At 37.5% G+C, this 18045-nt stretch overlaps 1 protein-coding gene across 4 annotated transcripts in view; it reads right to left on the minus strand.

Annotated features, from left to right (window-relative positions):
* KDM4C (lysine demethylase 4C) overlaps window positions 1–18045 on the minus strand; it is a 397059-nt gene that overhangs the window by 184135 nt on the left and 194879 nt on the right. For all 4 annotated transcript variants that reach the window (XM_060102149.1, XM_060102151.1, XM_060102148.1 and 1 more), the window contains exons 9-11: window positions 9443–9636; window positions 6255–6493; window positions 3292–3605 (exon numbers count right to left, since the gene is read on the minus strand). In XM_060102149.1, the coding sequence (XP_059958132.1) occupies window positions 3292–3605; window positions 6255–6493; window positions 9443–9636 (747 nt within the window). The remainder of the gene's footprint in view (window positions 1–3291; window positions 3606–6254; window positions 6494–9442; window positions 9637–18045) is intronic.

The raw sequence follows: 18045 nt of genomic DNA on the forward strand, positions 1-18045 counted from the left end.
GCAGTTAGCTAGTTTTCAAAAGTTCTTTAAAACTAATTTAAATTTAGGATTATATATTCATAACAAAATAGGACCATGGCATTTGGTCATGTGTGACTATGTGGCAGGTTATTTTGCTTTCTATCCTCACACAGGAGGAAATACTGCCAAGGTGAGCCTGTACTCTTCCTTCCATTCAAAAATGAATCGCCACTTCTCTGAGGATCAAACAGGAAATCAAAAGTTGTTGCTGTTGTTTAATATGGCACATTACTGTCATCTTGAAACCACTTAAATTTTATGTAAAATCTCTTGTCCTGAGCTGCCCAGACTACATTTTCCTTTCAAAGGTAAAGGAAAAAGTCATGTGCATCCTGACATCTTCCAGGCAGAAACTACTTACAAGCCTTCTTGCCCATGCAGCAACCCCCCAAAAAAGGTAGGGGTGTGGTTAGAGAAAGTTCGAAACTAGTGGGTCTGCATCAACATTTGACTGCAAAAGAAAGGAGTCTCAGGAATTTCCCAGTAAGCTGAAGAAGCAGGGCCCAGAAGGAGAGAAACTATGCTGACATCTGACACCAAAACAGAATTATGAGACAATGTGTGAGAACATTCTAATCAAAGCTGGGATCAGGGCTTCCCTGGTGGTGCAGTGGTTGGGAGTCCGCCTGTCGATGCAGGGGACACAGGTTTGTGCCCCGGTCCGGGAGGATCCCACATGCCACGGAGCGGCTGGGCCCGTGAGCCATGGTCGCTGAGCCTGCGCGTCCGGAGCCTGTGCTCCGCAGCGGGAGAGGCCACAACAGTGAGAGGCCCGCGTACCGCAAAAAAAAAAAAAAAAAAAAAAAAGCTGGGTTCACAAAGTATAATACAGAATGAGATTTACCTGTAGTTTATAACAGCTAAAAATTAATGTGAGGAATTATAACTTAGTCAACAATAACAAATATTTATTAAACCCTTACTACATGCCACACTGTTCTACGAGTGAGCTACAGAAGGTCCCTGCTTCCAAAGAGTACAATATAGATTGGGGGTGCGAGGGTGGGGAGCACAGACAATAAACAAGTAGAAAGTAAATATTTATGAAGTACTATTAAGCAAATATGCAATAAAAACAATAAAGCATGACAAAGAATGGAAAGAGATGGGGAGAAGGCTATTTTATATAGGGTCATCAGAGAAGCCCTTTCTGACAAGAAGACATTTGAGTGGAGCCTCGAGTGTAATGAGGGAGCAGTACATTTAGCTCTCTAGGGGAGGAGTATTTTGGACAGCAGGAATAGCAGGTAAGGTGTGAACACACTTGATTTATTCCAGGAAAAGCATGGAGTCCAGTTACAGATAGACAGATAGACAGACACTGTTTAAAAAATAACTCAATGTTTCTTGAGAAAGTTGACTAAAGCTGACTGCTACCAGCATACACATAGCATTATGCTTAATACTAAGAAACACTGGTCACACTACACGAAAATGAAATGGGTCTGTATTACTTAGAAGGACTGTCTGACACCATGGTATGAGAAAAGAATACCACACAGCCGTTTCTGATGAGAGCAAACCAAGTCCCTCAGCCTTCAACAGCAGCACTCGCTTTCCTAGGCAGTCAGGCTTTGTTCAGAGAAATGATAAAGATGAAGGTTAACAGCACTGAGAATCCAATTGCCTCCATTGAAAGCAAGGAAACAGAAAAGTTACTTTCCATTCCATTCTAGTTTAAAGAAGCTGACCAAATATAAACAGGCATTTGACTTATTCACCATTCCAGAATCCCAATATCTATCCAGCTACAATCGCTATGTGAAATTAAGTTGTAAATTTTATTTACTGGTATGTGAATACTATTTTCAAATTTCTCAGCAAACTTTTCAAATAAATTAGATCATATTTTTCTATTTCTCAGATACTTCTGAGAAATATTTTATAGTTCAGTAGGACAATCATGCATAAAAATGATAAAAGTTATTGGGTGAAATTAGGAAATCATCTATATTTTATTGGACATTTTAAAACTACTTATAGGGCCTCCCTGGTGGCGCAAGTGGTTGAGAGTCCGCCTGCCGATGCAGGGGATACGGGTTCGTGCCCCGGTCTGGGAGGATCCCATATGCCGCGGAGCGGCTGGGCCCTTGAGCCATGGCCGCTGAGCCTGCGCGTCCGGAGCCTGCGCGTCCGGAGCCTGTGCTCCGCAACGGGGGAGGCCACAACAGTGAGAGGCCCGCATACCAAAAAAATAAAAAATAAAAAAAATAAAATAAAACTACTTATAAACAGAGTATTCCAAGTTGATGTCTTTATTTACTCTCCCTTGCTACTAAAGCTACAAAAGGCCTGTGATGAGTTGAAATGACCAGGAGCAATCCAGAAGCGAGTCTGTTCAGTGGCCAGCACAACTTATCAGCTCAAACATTTGAGGCTTCCCTTACTCATCCACTTGAACTCCTTTATCAAGTTGTGCAGGTCAAAAGAGGTTACCAAATTATGACAATCACTACACGCAATCGTAGCTTGGCTGATACACTCACAATCTTCAAGTTACAGTGAAAGTTTACACTGAAAGCATATGATATTAACATCGTACAAGAACATATGAGAAACAGGGAGGCCCTATGCAAAGGGTTACAATGGGGAGGCTGGAAATCAAAAGGGATCTTGAGTTTTCCAAGAGGCGAAGGCCTGGTTCCCGCGGTGGGCAGGACCAGAAGGGTCAGCCTGGCCCTAGATTCAGAGTCCATGAGGAAAGAGTCAGGGAAAAGCATGACCAGATGAGCCCTAATCTTAAAATAGAGGCCGTGGGAAGCCTGCAACCCAGAGGTATTAAGCATTGGCAGAAGGAGGCCAGAGCCCTGCAGCTGAAGTTATTTCCAGCCTGGCTACTATTGGAGGTGACAGAACCACTCTTATCTTGACTGGATCAATGTCAATATCACTGTGATATTCTACTATAGTTTTCCAAGAAGATACTATTGGGGGAAAATGGATACATAAGACCTTGTTATACTATTTCTTACCACTGCATATAAATCTACAATGATCTCAAAATAAAGAGTTTAGTGTTAGAAAAATTTTTAAAGTAAGAAAATTAAGCTCCAATATGTGGCCAAAAGTTCCATGTTCTCTGAATTATTACCATGTGAGCCAGACCTCACAGAAGGCTTACCTCCCAGTCACTGAAGGAAATATGATTAAAACCCATAAATGTGAAATGTTATTTCTGCCCTAAAGCAAGATTTTGATGCACAGCATTCTGTTTTCAGAAAGTGCCTTGACAACATAATAAATGTGGTAAAAATTGACACTGCCACGTACACTGGGGACTTTGAAGCCACTTCTATCTCCACTGGGGACCTCTGGGACTTCCCCAGGTTCAAGGCCTACGCCATGGATCTCCACATCACTCTCTTCTCCCTCTGTCAAAGCACTGTTACTCTCCACCACAGAGGAACACGACTCAGGTGACTTTGGCCATGGAAGCTTGGGTGGCTCTGATTCCTTAGACATAACATGGCCAATAGACATGGAATTGTCAGCATCACTGGGATTTGAAGACGGAATTGTGGCACAGGTTTGGTCAGCCTCAGTTTTGATTTTCTCTGCCACAGATGTGCTTAGGCAGACGTTTCCTGAGGAGTAAAACAAAAGACTGTTAATAAATCTTACACTGTGTTATTGCTGAGAACTGCTGAACTATTCTCAACTAAATTTCTACCATCAAACTTTCCCTCTAAATTTCCACTAAAGACCTGAGTGGGAAAGATCACCAAAGCACCATGCAGCCTTTGTAATTGTTAAGGTGGCAAAATAATATACTTACTGACAAAATAAGGGATTTAAAAAGAGGTTCCACTGCAGACCAATGTCAAAAGCTAAGGCAATAACAATAATTACCCAAGCAATAGCAAGTTGAGATTTTTCTAAAAAATAAGAATCTAATTTCAATATATGCTACTGATGAAACATTCCAGCTCAGAGGATGTATCTAAAGAACACAGGTAGGGACTTCCCTGGTGGCGCAGTGGTTAAGAATCCGCCTGCCAATGCAGGGGACATGGGTTCGAGCCCTGGTCCGGGAAGATCCCACATGCCATGGAGCAACTAAGCCTGTGCGCCATAACTACTGTGCCTGCGCTCTAGAGCCCACAAGCCACAACTACTGAAGCCTGCACACCTAGAGCTCGTGCTCCACAACAAGAGAAGCCACCGCAATGAGAAGCCCGTGCACCGCAACAAAGAGAACCCCCGCTCACCGCAACTAGAGAAAACCCATGCGCAGCAACGAAGACCCAACGCAGCCAAAAATAAATTTATATTAAAAAAAAACCCACATGTAAAACTGTGAGGTCAAATAAAAATTATTTCCTACACTAATCCTTCATCATACAATGACAGCATATGAAAGGAGAAGAATATCACATGCACTTCTCTTCTACAGCCATCTCTATTCACCCTCCTCCCTTCCTTACACATACACGTGCATGCATACACACACAAGCACCATTTCACCTATCACATAGTAGCTCGGATGCTGCACCTAGCCAAGTCCTCTATTAAATGCTCTGCCAGGTCTCAAAACCTGGAAGTCAAAATGCAAGAGACCAGGCAGTGACACAAATAATAAACCTGGGTACCCTTAGCTTAAACTACCCAGTAATTTGTAAAGTAGTTAATTTAACCTGGTGTGATTAAAAACAACAACAACAAAAAAAAACTACAGTGAGAGACTATAAAGAAATATCTGTATGCACTGCGTAAATGTTCTCTGTACTGCTTGCTATTCCCTTCCCTACCTTCCTTACTTTCTATCTTCCATGTGTTCATCACAAGTCAATTCAGATATCACCTACTCCAAGAAACCCTGACAGTCCAGCCTCCTGTCTATTTCAGGTCTTTCCTTGGTATTCCAGGAACACCCTATGCCATCTCTACTAGTGGCACTTAGCACACTAGATAGGAATTATATATTTATTTGTCTAACTCTCCAATTAAATATAAACTCAGTGAAAAAACTGTCTATGATTTAAACTCTATTAACATAGATATTTCAAGAGCAAAAGGTAGTAAGAATAGAGAAGCAGCCAAGGATCCGTTAACTAGGACAATGATCAGGACTTTTTCTTTTACTCTAAGTGCACTAAGAGCAATAAGATGGTAGGGACAAAACAAACCACGTCTTTTTTTTTTTTTTTTTTTTTTTTTTTTTTTTTTTTTTTTGCGGTATGCGGGCCTCTCACTGTTGTGGCCTCCCCCGTTGCGGAGCACAGGCTCCGGACGCGCAGGCTCCGGACGCGCAGGCTCAGCGGCCATGGCTCAAGGGCCCAGCCGCTCCGCGGCATATGGGATCCTCCCAGACCGGGGCACGAACCCGTATCCCCTGCATCGGCAGGCGGACTCTCAACCACTTGCGCCACCAGGGAGGCCCCAAACCACGTCTTTTAAATGGATCACTATGACTGCCATATGGAGAACTGACTAGTAGGGGTGACTAGAGTGGACACAGGCAAAACAGGAAGGAAGTAATTTCTGCAACAGTCCAGACAAGAGATAACGTGCCTTGAACAAAGAGGAAGCAAGGGGGTGGCTGGATTTGGGAGAGTCCCACAATTGAAGGATACAATAGATGAGGGGTATGAGAGAGAGACAGGAATTACCAACAAGCTCGATTAGGAAAAGGACAAAATCTCCAACAACTATTAAAGAGGCAAAGCATTAAAACAGTTTCAGAGAAATATGCTATAAAAGCGGGGAAAAGCAAAGCAGTTGAGATTTACAGATGATGGCTTTGGTGCAGAGAAACAGCCAGGGGACTATATACACATTTCACAGGACTGAATGATGTTTGCTGTTCTTTTGTAAAACCTTAATCTTTATTTTCTTCTTAAAATTAAGTCGAAGCTAAGAATCTGCAAAGAATTATCTATAATTGGTTTTCTCTATTCCATGTGAATTCAAGAGAAGCTTTCCAAAAAATGTATTGTATATTATAAATTGAGTTGCACTAAAAATAAATTTTTTTCATTTTAGAATCTTCTTTTTTATTAAACGAAATAGGCACTGCTGGCTGCTTGTCTCAAAATTCCATTACCTGTAGCAGTGGTGCTTCTGATTTTCATAACACTCCCTTGGCCTTTTGATTGAGTTACCGCATAGTTTTAGATAGCTTATTGGTTAAGCTACGTGGAAAAGTAACATATCTGCCCTAGTAAACCCAGATTTAAGGCAGATCAACAATCACCTACTACTAATATGTGAAACATAAGCAGCTAGTTTCTCACCTGCAAATCTGATATTATCTGATAAACTGTGATCCAGCTGCATCCTGTTAGCAGAGGCCTCTTCCTCTGAAGGTACTTCTGTGTTTGCTAGTTTCACTGCTTCTTCTGGCTTTTCACTGTCCATGAGCTCATCTGGGTCTGGGTCAGGAGTGGGGCCCGCTGCCCCATCAACTGAAGCTGACACTTCCTCATCCTCCTCATTCTTAGGCCTCTTAGAGTGAGAATTAGTGCACTGGAATCTTTTAACAAAAGAAGCTATAGTCAGAACACAATGTTTCCAATGGACAGGAAAAAACATATATACAAATATTATTTTCACTTAATGAAAAAAGAGAAGAAAAAACTGATTGGTTTTTTAAAAAATCACATTATACAAAGATAATCTTCACGATGAATAGATCAAATTTGAAATTGAAATGTTAACAACAGTTTTAATAACAATTTACTAAAAATTAAAATTAAAACAACTCTAAATTGTTAAACATTATTGATTATTAAACATTATTGGAAAATCACTTAAAATTTTATAACAATATTAAAGCTCAAAATAAAAATAAAGTGAAAAATGATGATATAAGGATAAAAGCAAATATTATTTAGATAATGAAGAAAGAAAAAGGAAATGAGGAGATTCCATAAAGCTGTTGTTAAAATTTGAGTAGATTATTTACATTCCAAGGTGAACTTGTGGCTGTATTTCCCTGAGTTTCGTATAATTCTGAAATATGCATGAAAAGCATTAAGATTAAATGCTAATTATCATTAGCTAAAGGAATTAAGAGAGGAGGAAGGCTAACCATATGTATTTCACATCTTATATCAATGTATTATTTATTTTCAGAGTGGACACCATTTTTAAAGTTTTCCTCTTCTAGTATTTTCCAGCAAGTCACTTGATAGCTTTGTTGCAGATGCCTTTTGTATATGACACATTTCTAACACTTTCATTTAAGAAGAATTACAACTCAAATCAAAACGACATGTACTTCAGAGTACACACACACACACACACACACAAGAAAACACATTAGTGTTTTTCTATAGGAAGTCACAGATAAGATAAAGGGGGTAGCCAGGGATAACCTATGTAAATGAGCTTTGGCTGCTGCTGGAAGCAGCAGTATTGGTATCATCATCACTTTACTGAGAACCCATGCAGTGGCCTATGTGGAATATCTCTACATTATGAATAGCATAGTACACTTACAATAAGATGGCTGACATCTCTTTGAGGTTTCAGTGAATCATTCCCTTCATTAGATTTTCCTACATATAGCATATTACTTAAGGGAGATCAGCAAACTCGATGATCAAACCACAGAGATGAGCATAATAAACAAGCCCCTTAACATTAGGCTTTCTAACTGGGTGAGCAAAGACCACTGATTATTTTAACCTACTGAAAGGCACTTCGAATTTGTTCAATGTCACAGATCTATATTCAATGTCAACCCACAAGGACCACTGTGGTTAGTAACTAAGAGACCAGATCATACACCTAATTAGAGTACTGTGTTTTCTGTCCATTAAAGAACAATTCTCAAGATGTGCTATTGGCTACTGAACGCAAGGCTGACTACTGCCTCCTTCCACAGTGAACTGTTTTGGCAATGCAGATTTGCACATTTACAAAACACAGTGACTCTCTGAATCAGTGTTTCCCAAACTTTTCTGAATGCAACCCACAGTAAGTTATACATTTCAGATGATGACACAATACACACATACACACATGCTCACACATGTCATGAATTAATACTTACCCTTACCTCATGGGAAGAACTACAATGCATTTTATTCTCTTTTACTTCCTAATTTTAAAATGTTGTTCCTAACCTATAAATTGATTTGAAGACTAAAAGTTTGAAAATTACTGCTGTAGACTATAGGGTGAAATAAGAACACCTGGGTTTTAATTCTGCTACTAACTAATTCTGTGCATCAAGTGTATCTCTTATAAAATGCTGGTTTGACTCCATGTTCTTAAGGTTCCTCCACTCACTAGCATTCTAAAACAGTAGAAAATAAAATGTCGGGGAGGGGGGCAAGAGAGAGAGAGTCAGAAAATAAGCAACAGAAGTGTGGGCAAAGACTTAAAATTACAGTGTTATTTGGTTAGTAGCAAAGAACCAGAAACGAGCTACAGGTCCAAATACAGGAGATTAAATACATGCAGGCATTAGAAATTACGTTGTATCAAATCATTCAGTTACATGAAAAAACACAAAACTGGTCATCAAATTATTAATAGAGCATGGCCCCAATTTTGGAAATGTATATAATATTATATAATAAATAAAAATATATATGTAAAGGATATATACAAAATGTTAACACTGGTTATCTCTGGATTGTGAGGTTATGGGGGATTTGGGACTCCTTCATTATTCCTTTCCTTATTTTACAAATTTTCTCCAATGCACAAATATTACTTTTACAATCTGAAAGAAAAACAATGAGTAATACTGGAGAGTAAAAATGTAATATAAACCTGGAAAATATAAAAGTCTAAAAAGGTTGCCTGAGAACCTGAGCAACATAACACACACCCTATTTAATGTGTTTTAAGACAGCAAGACGACCACAACAGGCCTAAAGGCTTTTGAAATGGCACTGGCCACAAAAATGGAATGTAGATTAAAGTACACAGGGACAACCATGTTATAGAAACACCACATGCTCTGATTTACACCTTGTGAAAGAATAATGCCAAGTGTGTATAATGTAGCAAAATATATAGGCATCCCAATGAGAAAAGTAATATCTGAGATGTTTGACAAATGAAGAAGAAAACTACTAAAAGTCAAAATCAGTAGCAAAATTAAAAAGTTGGAAATCGAGTTACTGAAGTTGACAAAAATAAGGAGATGAATAGAGGGCACTGATAAATCTTTAAATACATTAATGTAAGGGGCTTAGAAGGTCTAGAATTGTTCTATTTCTCATGCATTGCAACTTCAAAAATATTCTCAAATACAATATACATCTCTGTTTATATTCTATTTATTTGTTATACTTCCAAAGAATTAAAAATAGTTTGCCTCAATTTTTTCATAAGGTATTAAGTAAACTGATGGTGAATAAACAGGAAAAAAAAGCAAATAAATAGTCTTTGAGAACATTATGTTCAAGGACCCATTTTAACTGAGTAAAGTACAAGTAGGATGGGGTGTGGGCGGGATCATTACCTCCTGGATGGTTTTCTTACTTTCCTCCTCCTCTGCAGCCATGCTTTTACTTCAGGGGTGGATTCTGGAGTAGGCTTCGTGTGATCAATGGTATATATATCCTTTCCTTGTTTCCAAAGCTGGTATCTGTCTGGCTGAAATTTCCTCACAAAGATATCCATTGAAATTTTCACCATGTCTTTCCTGCAGGTGCACTGAAACACAATGGGGTTGGAGTGCTTTAAACATTTTGCTAACTACAGATAGTCACACTGAGTTGTCCTTTGAATGTACCATACACAAATACTTAGTCACTACATAATGGAGAATAACGTTTTACATTTTCAAACATTCAGTGAGTAATAGGGACTTCCCTGGTGGTCCAGTGGGTAAGGCTCCACACTCCCAATGCAGGGGGGCCTGGTTTCGATCCCTGGTCAGGGAACTAGATCCTGCATGCATGCTACAACTAAGAAGTCCGCATGCTGTAACTAAAAAAGATCCCGCACACCACAGCGAAGATCCCACGTGTGCCACAACTAAGACCTGGCACAACCGAAAAATAATAAAAATAAATAAATAAAATAAATATTTTTTTTAAGTTTTAAGAAAAACATTCAGTGAGTAATAAACTCAATTTCTTCTGAATGGAGGTGACAACCTGTATATTCACATCTATAAACAGTAGAATAAGATGTTAAAATGCATTGCAGAGTTCTTGGAAACTGTGTACCAAGAACAACTGAAAGGAAAGAGCACACATTTGAAAGCATGCCTGCAACAGAAGGATTACCCTCCCAGCACAAGGATGCATCAGTGAGCTGAATACTGTAAAGCTGTAAACCTAGGTTGACAATGAATAAAAGTAGCTAATAAATGTGTGGTTAGAATAATTTAACCAATAGGTTGAGATAAATTTTCTCCAAGATATATTTTAATCACATTAATGTTTATTAACAAATATACTCTCACAAAGTAACCAACAATTAGGAGCAAATAAACAGTCTCTTCTACATCATATCACATGAAACACCCACCATCACCACTACAATCATATCCACTAGAAAGAAGGAATAGTGTTAAGAAGTTCAAAGAAAAGATTATTTTGAATTCACTAGAACTTTGATTCTCATGAATACATAGTTAGAAGTCATATCATATAAAGCAAGTTTCCTATAAAGACCTCACACAGGTTATACTGTGTCTAGGTTAATACTCCATGCAATGGAACAGACAGAATTCAAATACTGAAACAGAGATAGTCTCAAAGATGTAACTAACATACCTTAACCATCCCTAACACACCTGACAACAGACTAGTTGACTCAATAACAGCCTTGAAACAGTCTTTCAGTATTTTGGGAATACAATTATCATCTCCATGCAAATTAATTTAAAATTTCCTAATAATCTCCAGCCTAAAACTTCCTCCAGAGAGTTCCAATCTTGCCTTGAAAGTTCAAGAAAAAGAAAAAAGAAAAAAAAAAACCAGTTCAGGACACAGCTAACAGTCAGTATGCCTAAAACCGGCTTCTCCAACTGCAAACAAAAATTTTATTATAAATGATATGACAATCCTTCTATTCTCCTATATTCACAATCAACATTTCCTAATCCCTCCCTTGCCTTCTATCCCTAGAAATCCAGTCTGTCATCATCTATAATTAGCTCTTCCTCTACCTGCAGAAATCCTTTTACCAGGACACCTTCACTGTCAGATGCTAACATAAAAAACATAAAAAAGCTAACTAATTTCTCTGCCTGCAGTCTCTCCTAGCACCAATTCATCTTTATATCTGTCACTTTAATCTCCCTCAAATATCTCATAATCTTTCACTTCGGAGTTCAATAAGGTGTAATACTCTGCTCTGCCTATAAAATAAAGTCCTGAGCCCAGCATTCAAGGGCTCTAAGCTTGGACTCCACTAGTGAGATTTCCAGGTTTCTCTCCCACTGCAAGTCAACATGAACATTCCTCTTCAACCCAGGGAGCAGTCACCATGAGCTTCCTTACCTCAGTGCTTTTGCTCCTACCACAATGCCTTCCTGCTCACCATTCTGCCATCCAAAGAAAACACTGAATGTAACTTGTACCAATTATTCTTCTGGATGGAGTATTATTTATCTACACCACTGCTTTCTATTATTAGTTAAGTACAGGCAAACTTCATTTTAGTGCACTTCGCTTTATCGCGCTTTGCTTTATCACGCTTCACAGATAAAGAGCTTTTTACAAATTGAAGGTTTGTGGCAACCCTGCATCAAGCAAGTCTCAATTTTTCCAACAGCATTTATCAACAGCATTTGGTCACTTTGTATCTCTGTGCCACATTTTGGAAATTCTCGCAATATTTCTAACTTTTTCATTATTATGGTGATCTGTGATCAGTGATTTTTGATATTACTATTGCAAAAAGCTTACAACTCATTGAAGGCTCAAACGATGGTTAGCATTTTTTAGCAATAAAGTATTTTCTAATTAAAGTATGGACATTGTTTTTTTTTTTTAGTCATAGTACTATTGCACATAATAGACTGCAGTACAGTGTAAACATAACTTTTATATGCGCTGGGAAACCAAATAATTTGTGTGACTCGCTTTATTGTGGGGAAAGGAACTGAACCCACAATATCTGAGGCATGCCTATAAAGAGAGAGTTCTAAGTCATTTTTACTATAATTAGCTTAGAAATATGGAAAATGAGGATTCTGAGAAATTTAAAGATATTTTGGTTTAAGACGCAACCTTTCACTAAAGGAAGAAATGAAGTTTAGACTCACCAGCAGAGACTCTCTTATTTTCATATAGTGTTACTAATATTTGCTTCATGAAGAAAAAGGAGTGGACAATATAAATGATATAAGTTTCCACAGCAAGAATTTTGTCCTAGATTTTAATTTCCCATTACTCTCTCCTAGAAGTCTTGAATTTTGTACACATACAAGATCTACCACTCAACTGATTGTTTGACTCAATACAAGAATATATGTCTTAAATTATAGAAATAGAGAACAAATTAATGGTTGCCAGGGTTAAGGGAGGGGATGATGGTGAGAGGGAACTGGGTTCAGCTATAAAAGGGCAATGTGAGGGATCCTTGCAGTGGTGGAAATAGTCTGTATCTTGACTCTATCATTGTCAATTTCCTCTTTTTTGATATTGTACTATAGTTTTGTAAGAGGTTACCATCGGGGAAAACAGCATAAAGGATACACAGGATCTACCTGTATTATCTTTTGCAACAGCATGTGAATCTACAATTATCTGAAAATAAAAAGTTTAAGAAAAAAATAAACTCTAAGACTTCCTTAAAATAAAACATATGTATGTCTTGCCTTTGATTTTAAGTATTCAGAAATAGAGTCATCATAAAATACCCAAAATAATGCAAGGGAACAATGACAGAGTCAAAAATAGTTGAAGTAAACTTCAACAGCACAGAGAAAATCTACTCTTGTCAAGAGTGACAAATAATACACTCATCTTAAAGCCCTATAGATGAGATAATTTAATAGAACGTGTTATGTGACTTTATTAGTAGGAACGGAAGACATTAACACTCCCATTTAGAAACAAAGAAATTTACAGACTACATATTGGTACAAAGAGCAATAACCAATAATAGGTAATACTTCTCAAGTAATCTATTTTGGATATGAATTCAAAACACTAATAAGAATGGCTTTTCTTACTGTTTCTTTTAAGAACATTCATACTAGTTATGTAATATGTAATGTATGTAATGGCTAAGTCCAAATTTAAAGGGAATCGTCAGTAGTCTGTTAAGCACTGAATTCTTCCATATTTCACCACCCTAAGACTTGTTACACAGAATCATGATTGTTTGTTCCTATCTCCCAGGAAATCAAATTCATGCTCTCCGTTATTTACACTGAAAACCAGCAATCTAATTTCAACATGAAAATGTTTCCAAAAATCAGGAACTTTCTAAGGCAGCAAATACTCAGTCATATGAATTGTAGTATTGGAAATTTTATATAACCACAATATATGATTAATAAAATAAGAAGTTGATGTTTAATAAAAACCCAAACTGAGGTATTACTTTAACATATTTTCTTTGTGACACACAGGATGGCTAATTATGGGAGGAAAAAAACCTCTCATGTGCAAATGTCTGATAAGGAAGGCTTTGAAGGTATGCAAAAATGTGTGAAATTATCCTGCTTTTCAGTCTATTTATAACAATTAAATGATAATTAGGAAGGAACTAAGGAAAGAATAGCTTAAAATAAGATAACAAGCCTAATAGCCACTTGATGTGGCTGTTATGGGTTAAATTGTGTCTCCCTCCCCCAACCCCCAAAAGGTATGTTGAAGTGCTAACCCCCCTCAGAATGCGGACCTTATTTGGAGAAAGGGTTATGGCAGAAGTAATTACATACAGGGTTACTGGAGTAGGGTGGGACCTTAATCCAATGGGCCTGGTGCCCTTATCAGACAAGAAGAGACACAGACACACAGGAGACAAGGCCTTAAATTGGTCTGACTACAAGAATATAGAGGTTCTTAGTGTTATTAAATTTTGCCTTACTGGGAAAGTTGAAGCAACTGAGGAAGTAAGAATCAGGCTTCCGGTATAACAAGTGGTCTTAAGCGTGAAGGAGAAGTGCACAGAGGTTTTGAAGAATGGAGAGCAACTATGACCTTGCAGGGGATTGAGAGATAACGTGAGAGGACTGGGCCCTTGTCATGGGTGGAACCCACTGCGATGCACATCCAGCTCCTGGTTGGGTCCTTCCTATCAGACTCAACTCCTAGGCTTCCCCTCTTGAAGAAACAACAGAAACTGAAGGATCGATAGAAGTGAGGCATTTACGAGGGGAAACACCATGACCCAAGTGAATCCTGCCAGGTAGGATACTGTAAGGTAGAATAAGGTGAGGGTGGGGGATGAATTCATGTGACTTCTCTACTGTATCCCCCAAAAAGGGGCCTCTTATCAATATAAGAGCTTGGTGTTAGATGGCTCCATGTATGTAGTTTCAAGAGACATGAGATACTATCAATCTCAGAATTAAAAACTAATTTTCTGTACATATACAGGAAAATGTTCTCTTTCTTACATACAAAATTCCAATGAATGTTAACCACAGTATATCATAGCCCAAAGAGGATAAATAATGTTTAACTTTTTCTTATAAATTATTAATTTCCCAACAATTATAAAAAGGGACCAATGCATAGATGAAACAGATTTACTGAATAGGACAATCAAAAAGAGGAAAGAAGCCAATGATGGCAAACTCTTGTTTTGAATATTTATAAGTGTCTGATGAAGCAAATATTGCTGTCTGCTGTTGACACATGAGTAGTGGGTGTATCTTAAAACCTAAGAACACTGTAAGATACTGTCCTTTATGATAACCATTTTCATTGTACTTAACAATGAAAATGACTCATTTTAAAAACACAAACAAGTATATCAATTCCTATTTCCTCCAAAAATTCAAATCAATAATTGGAAAAGTTAGGTTTTTATCAAAATCTAGTCCCCCTCCAAGAAAATTATTGTTTTTGAAGGTTATCTGTTAATTATCTTCAAGGTACAACCAAATTACTACATTAAATCAGAAATACAGTAAGAAAGAAGCATCCATTTCCTATCCAACACATAGCAAAACTGTCTTACATCTCCAAACACATAAGCTATGAAAATATGGGACTGTGTATCAAATGGGAAAATGCCAAACCTTCAATGGAATCACCATTCATTTGCTTTGAGAACCCAAAAGTTTGTATTACCAGTTGCCCTTTGAAAGAACATCATAAATAAAGAATAAAGGGAAGAGAAATATTCTCCACTTCATTGTTTTCTAACAACACACTTTCTTTAGCTATGACAACAAGAATTAAGAAGAATGTGTTAACATAATTAGACACAACTATTCATTACTGTTTACTCTAAGTAACAACAAAGATACTACTCAGGCATAGCAACCTCTTATTTAACCAAGAATGTGACTGATGGTGATAACTAATTAGAGCCAAAGTCAGTAACTAGGCCTGAAATATAATTATATTCTAAACCATCAAACTACCTTTTATAGTAAATAGATAGATAATTTAGCACTCAGGAAGCTCAGATACCTCACTGGAAAAAAAAAAAAAGGTTTAGACAATTCTAGTGCTAGAGCATCAAGAGAAATCTTTGACCAACTGATCTACGATTTACTCTTTTTTTTTTTTTTTTTTGCGGTACACGGGCCTCTCACTGTTGTGGCCTCTCCCGTTGCGGAGCACAGGCTCCAGATGTGCAGGCTCAGTGGCCATGGCTCATGGGCCTAGCCGCTCCGCGGCATGTGGGATCTTCCCGGACCGGGGCACGAACCTGTGTACCCTGCATCGGCAGGCTGACTCTCAACCACTGCGCCACCAGGGAAGCCCTATGATTTACTCTTTATTCTTCCAGATTTACATCTCTTTCATTCCTTCCTATTCTTTAACACTTTTTTTCTTTTGTTTTTGTTTATTTGTTTTTAATCCTTTTATCTGTTTTCAACTTAGTCATATCCAAAACCTAAAAATTCTTCTTTCCCTCCACATGTAAAAAAAAATAACCTGCTGGTAAATTTGTTAGCATTAAAACAAACTATGTTACTATCAGTCCACTTGTACTCTGGAATCTCCATCTTCATTTCACAACTACATAAACATACATCCAATCTACTGCATCATACCAAACTTATAGGAGAGAAAGGACCCAGCTCTTTGGGAAACTACCACAGTGTTAACCCATATTAAATTTGCAGAAGTCCAGGAACCCCAGACTTTTTCTGGTACAATTATACTTAGTTATTTCTCATTTCAAATATGAATGAGAAACAAAATTTTCCAATATGCACTCAAATTTTTAAGGTAGTATTTCTGATCAATATTTTCTGGCATTGTGTTCCAATGGAGAAGCCACTCAGTTTTTATGGAATTTAATTAATTATTTTAACAGAAACATGGCCTAATTTAAACAGTTGCTAAGAATCATTAAATAAAAACAATTTTCGAAAATAAATGCACTATGCAGTTAATGAAGCCAACATCTATTGACAGGGTATTATTATACTATCTGTAGAAGTATCTAACCTATTGAGATACAACAAAAATTTTTGAAGGAACTTTCGTTCTTTTTACATTCACCATACAATTAAGAATGAATAAAAGTATTTAATGTGTTAATTAACTGTAAAAAATGTAAAGGAATCTATTTATATTGAAATTATTCCAAATAAATTTTTTTTAAAGTAGAATATTCTACTTCTGTAGTCAATTCATTCTATTATCATAAAATTTTCATTGCCAGTTAACAAATCTGAACAGAATTTCACCCTCCTTGGAGTACTCCAAACAGATCAGTATTTCTTAGCTGACTCAAAACTAAGTATACGTTAGAAAAAGGGGAATTCAGAATCAGTATAATGAATGTAGATGAATCTAATATACATTGTGCTCAGCTAAAGAAACCAGGCAATTTTAAAGTCCACACTGGTGATTATTCCACCAGATTAATGAATACAACTATGTTTAATATGATGAATAAGCAGTAGTCACACTGCTCTATCTATATACTTGTTGAACCCTGAACTGACTACAGCTCTTCTACTTATTAGCTGAGTAAAAATGGTAAGTCTTGAGCTCTGAGTCTGCTCCCTCATATAAAAATGTCTTCCTGGCTCTCTCACAAAGGTTCAAAAAATTTTAAGTGTACTTGATCAGCCGAGCTCCTTAAACGTGATGATTATGATTATGATCCTCCCAACCCTCTTCCTCACAAAATACTGAAGGAAACTCAAAATGCTGTTGTAAAGCAATATAATGCTTTAAAGTTTCAGTCTGGGCTCAAATACTTATATTTTACAGAACTGATTTTCAAAGATGGTAGAGCCATGGGATTCTTCAAATGAGCTAAAGAAACTGCGTGAAATTAATGTAACAGTAGAACAGAAAATGCCCCATTTCTTGCCAGTTCCTATCTATGGAACATATTTAAGGCATCCATCACTGTACACCAAATGGGCCTTCATCCCTTGGTCATATGTAATATCCTTTATAATACTGATTTACTTCATCCGTGTACTTATTCAATCATTGCTCATTTGTTCATGTACCCTTTTCATTAATAATTTTGGGAGAAAATTATTATAATTACCTTAATTTATAAGTATTAAGGTAATACTTGTATTACCTTAATACTCTTGTATTATTATTATTATTATTATTTTTTTTTTTTTTGCGGTACGCGGGCCTCTCACGGCTGCAGCCTCTCCCGTTGCAGAGCACAGGCTCCGGACGCGCAGGCTTAGCGGCCATGGCTCACGGGCCCAGCCGCTTCACAGCATGTGGGATCCTCCCGGACCGGGGTACGAACCCGTGTCCCCTGCATCGGCAGGCGGACTCTCAACCACTGCGCCACCAGGGAAGCCCTCTTGTATTATTTTAATACAAGAAACAGAGTTGTTAAATACTTAGAACTAATTAAGGTGAAAATAATATTTGAACAGCACTTTGATTTCCTGAGTAACATTTCATATAATATCAGCAGTCAAAGACAAATAATAGGCTATTTCACCAGATCACTTGAAGAGTAAACTATATAATTATGTTTACA

This window comes from Mesoplodon densirostris, chromosome 6 (assembly GCF_025265405.1).
Source record: "Mesoplodon densirostris isolate mMesDen1 chromosome 6, mMesDen1 primary haplotype, whole genome shotgun sequence".
NCBI classification, from domain to species: Eukaryota; Metazoa; Chordata; class Mammalia; order Artiodactyla; family Ziphiidae; genus Mesoplodon; species Mesoplodon densirostris.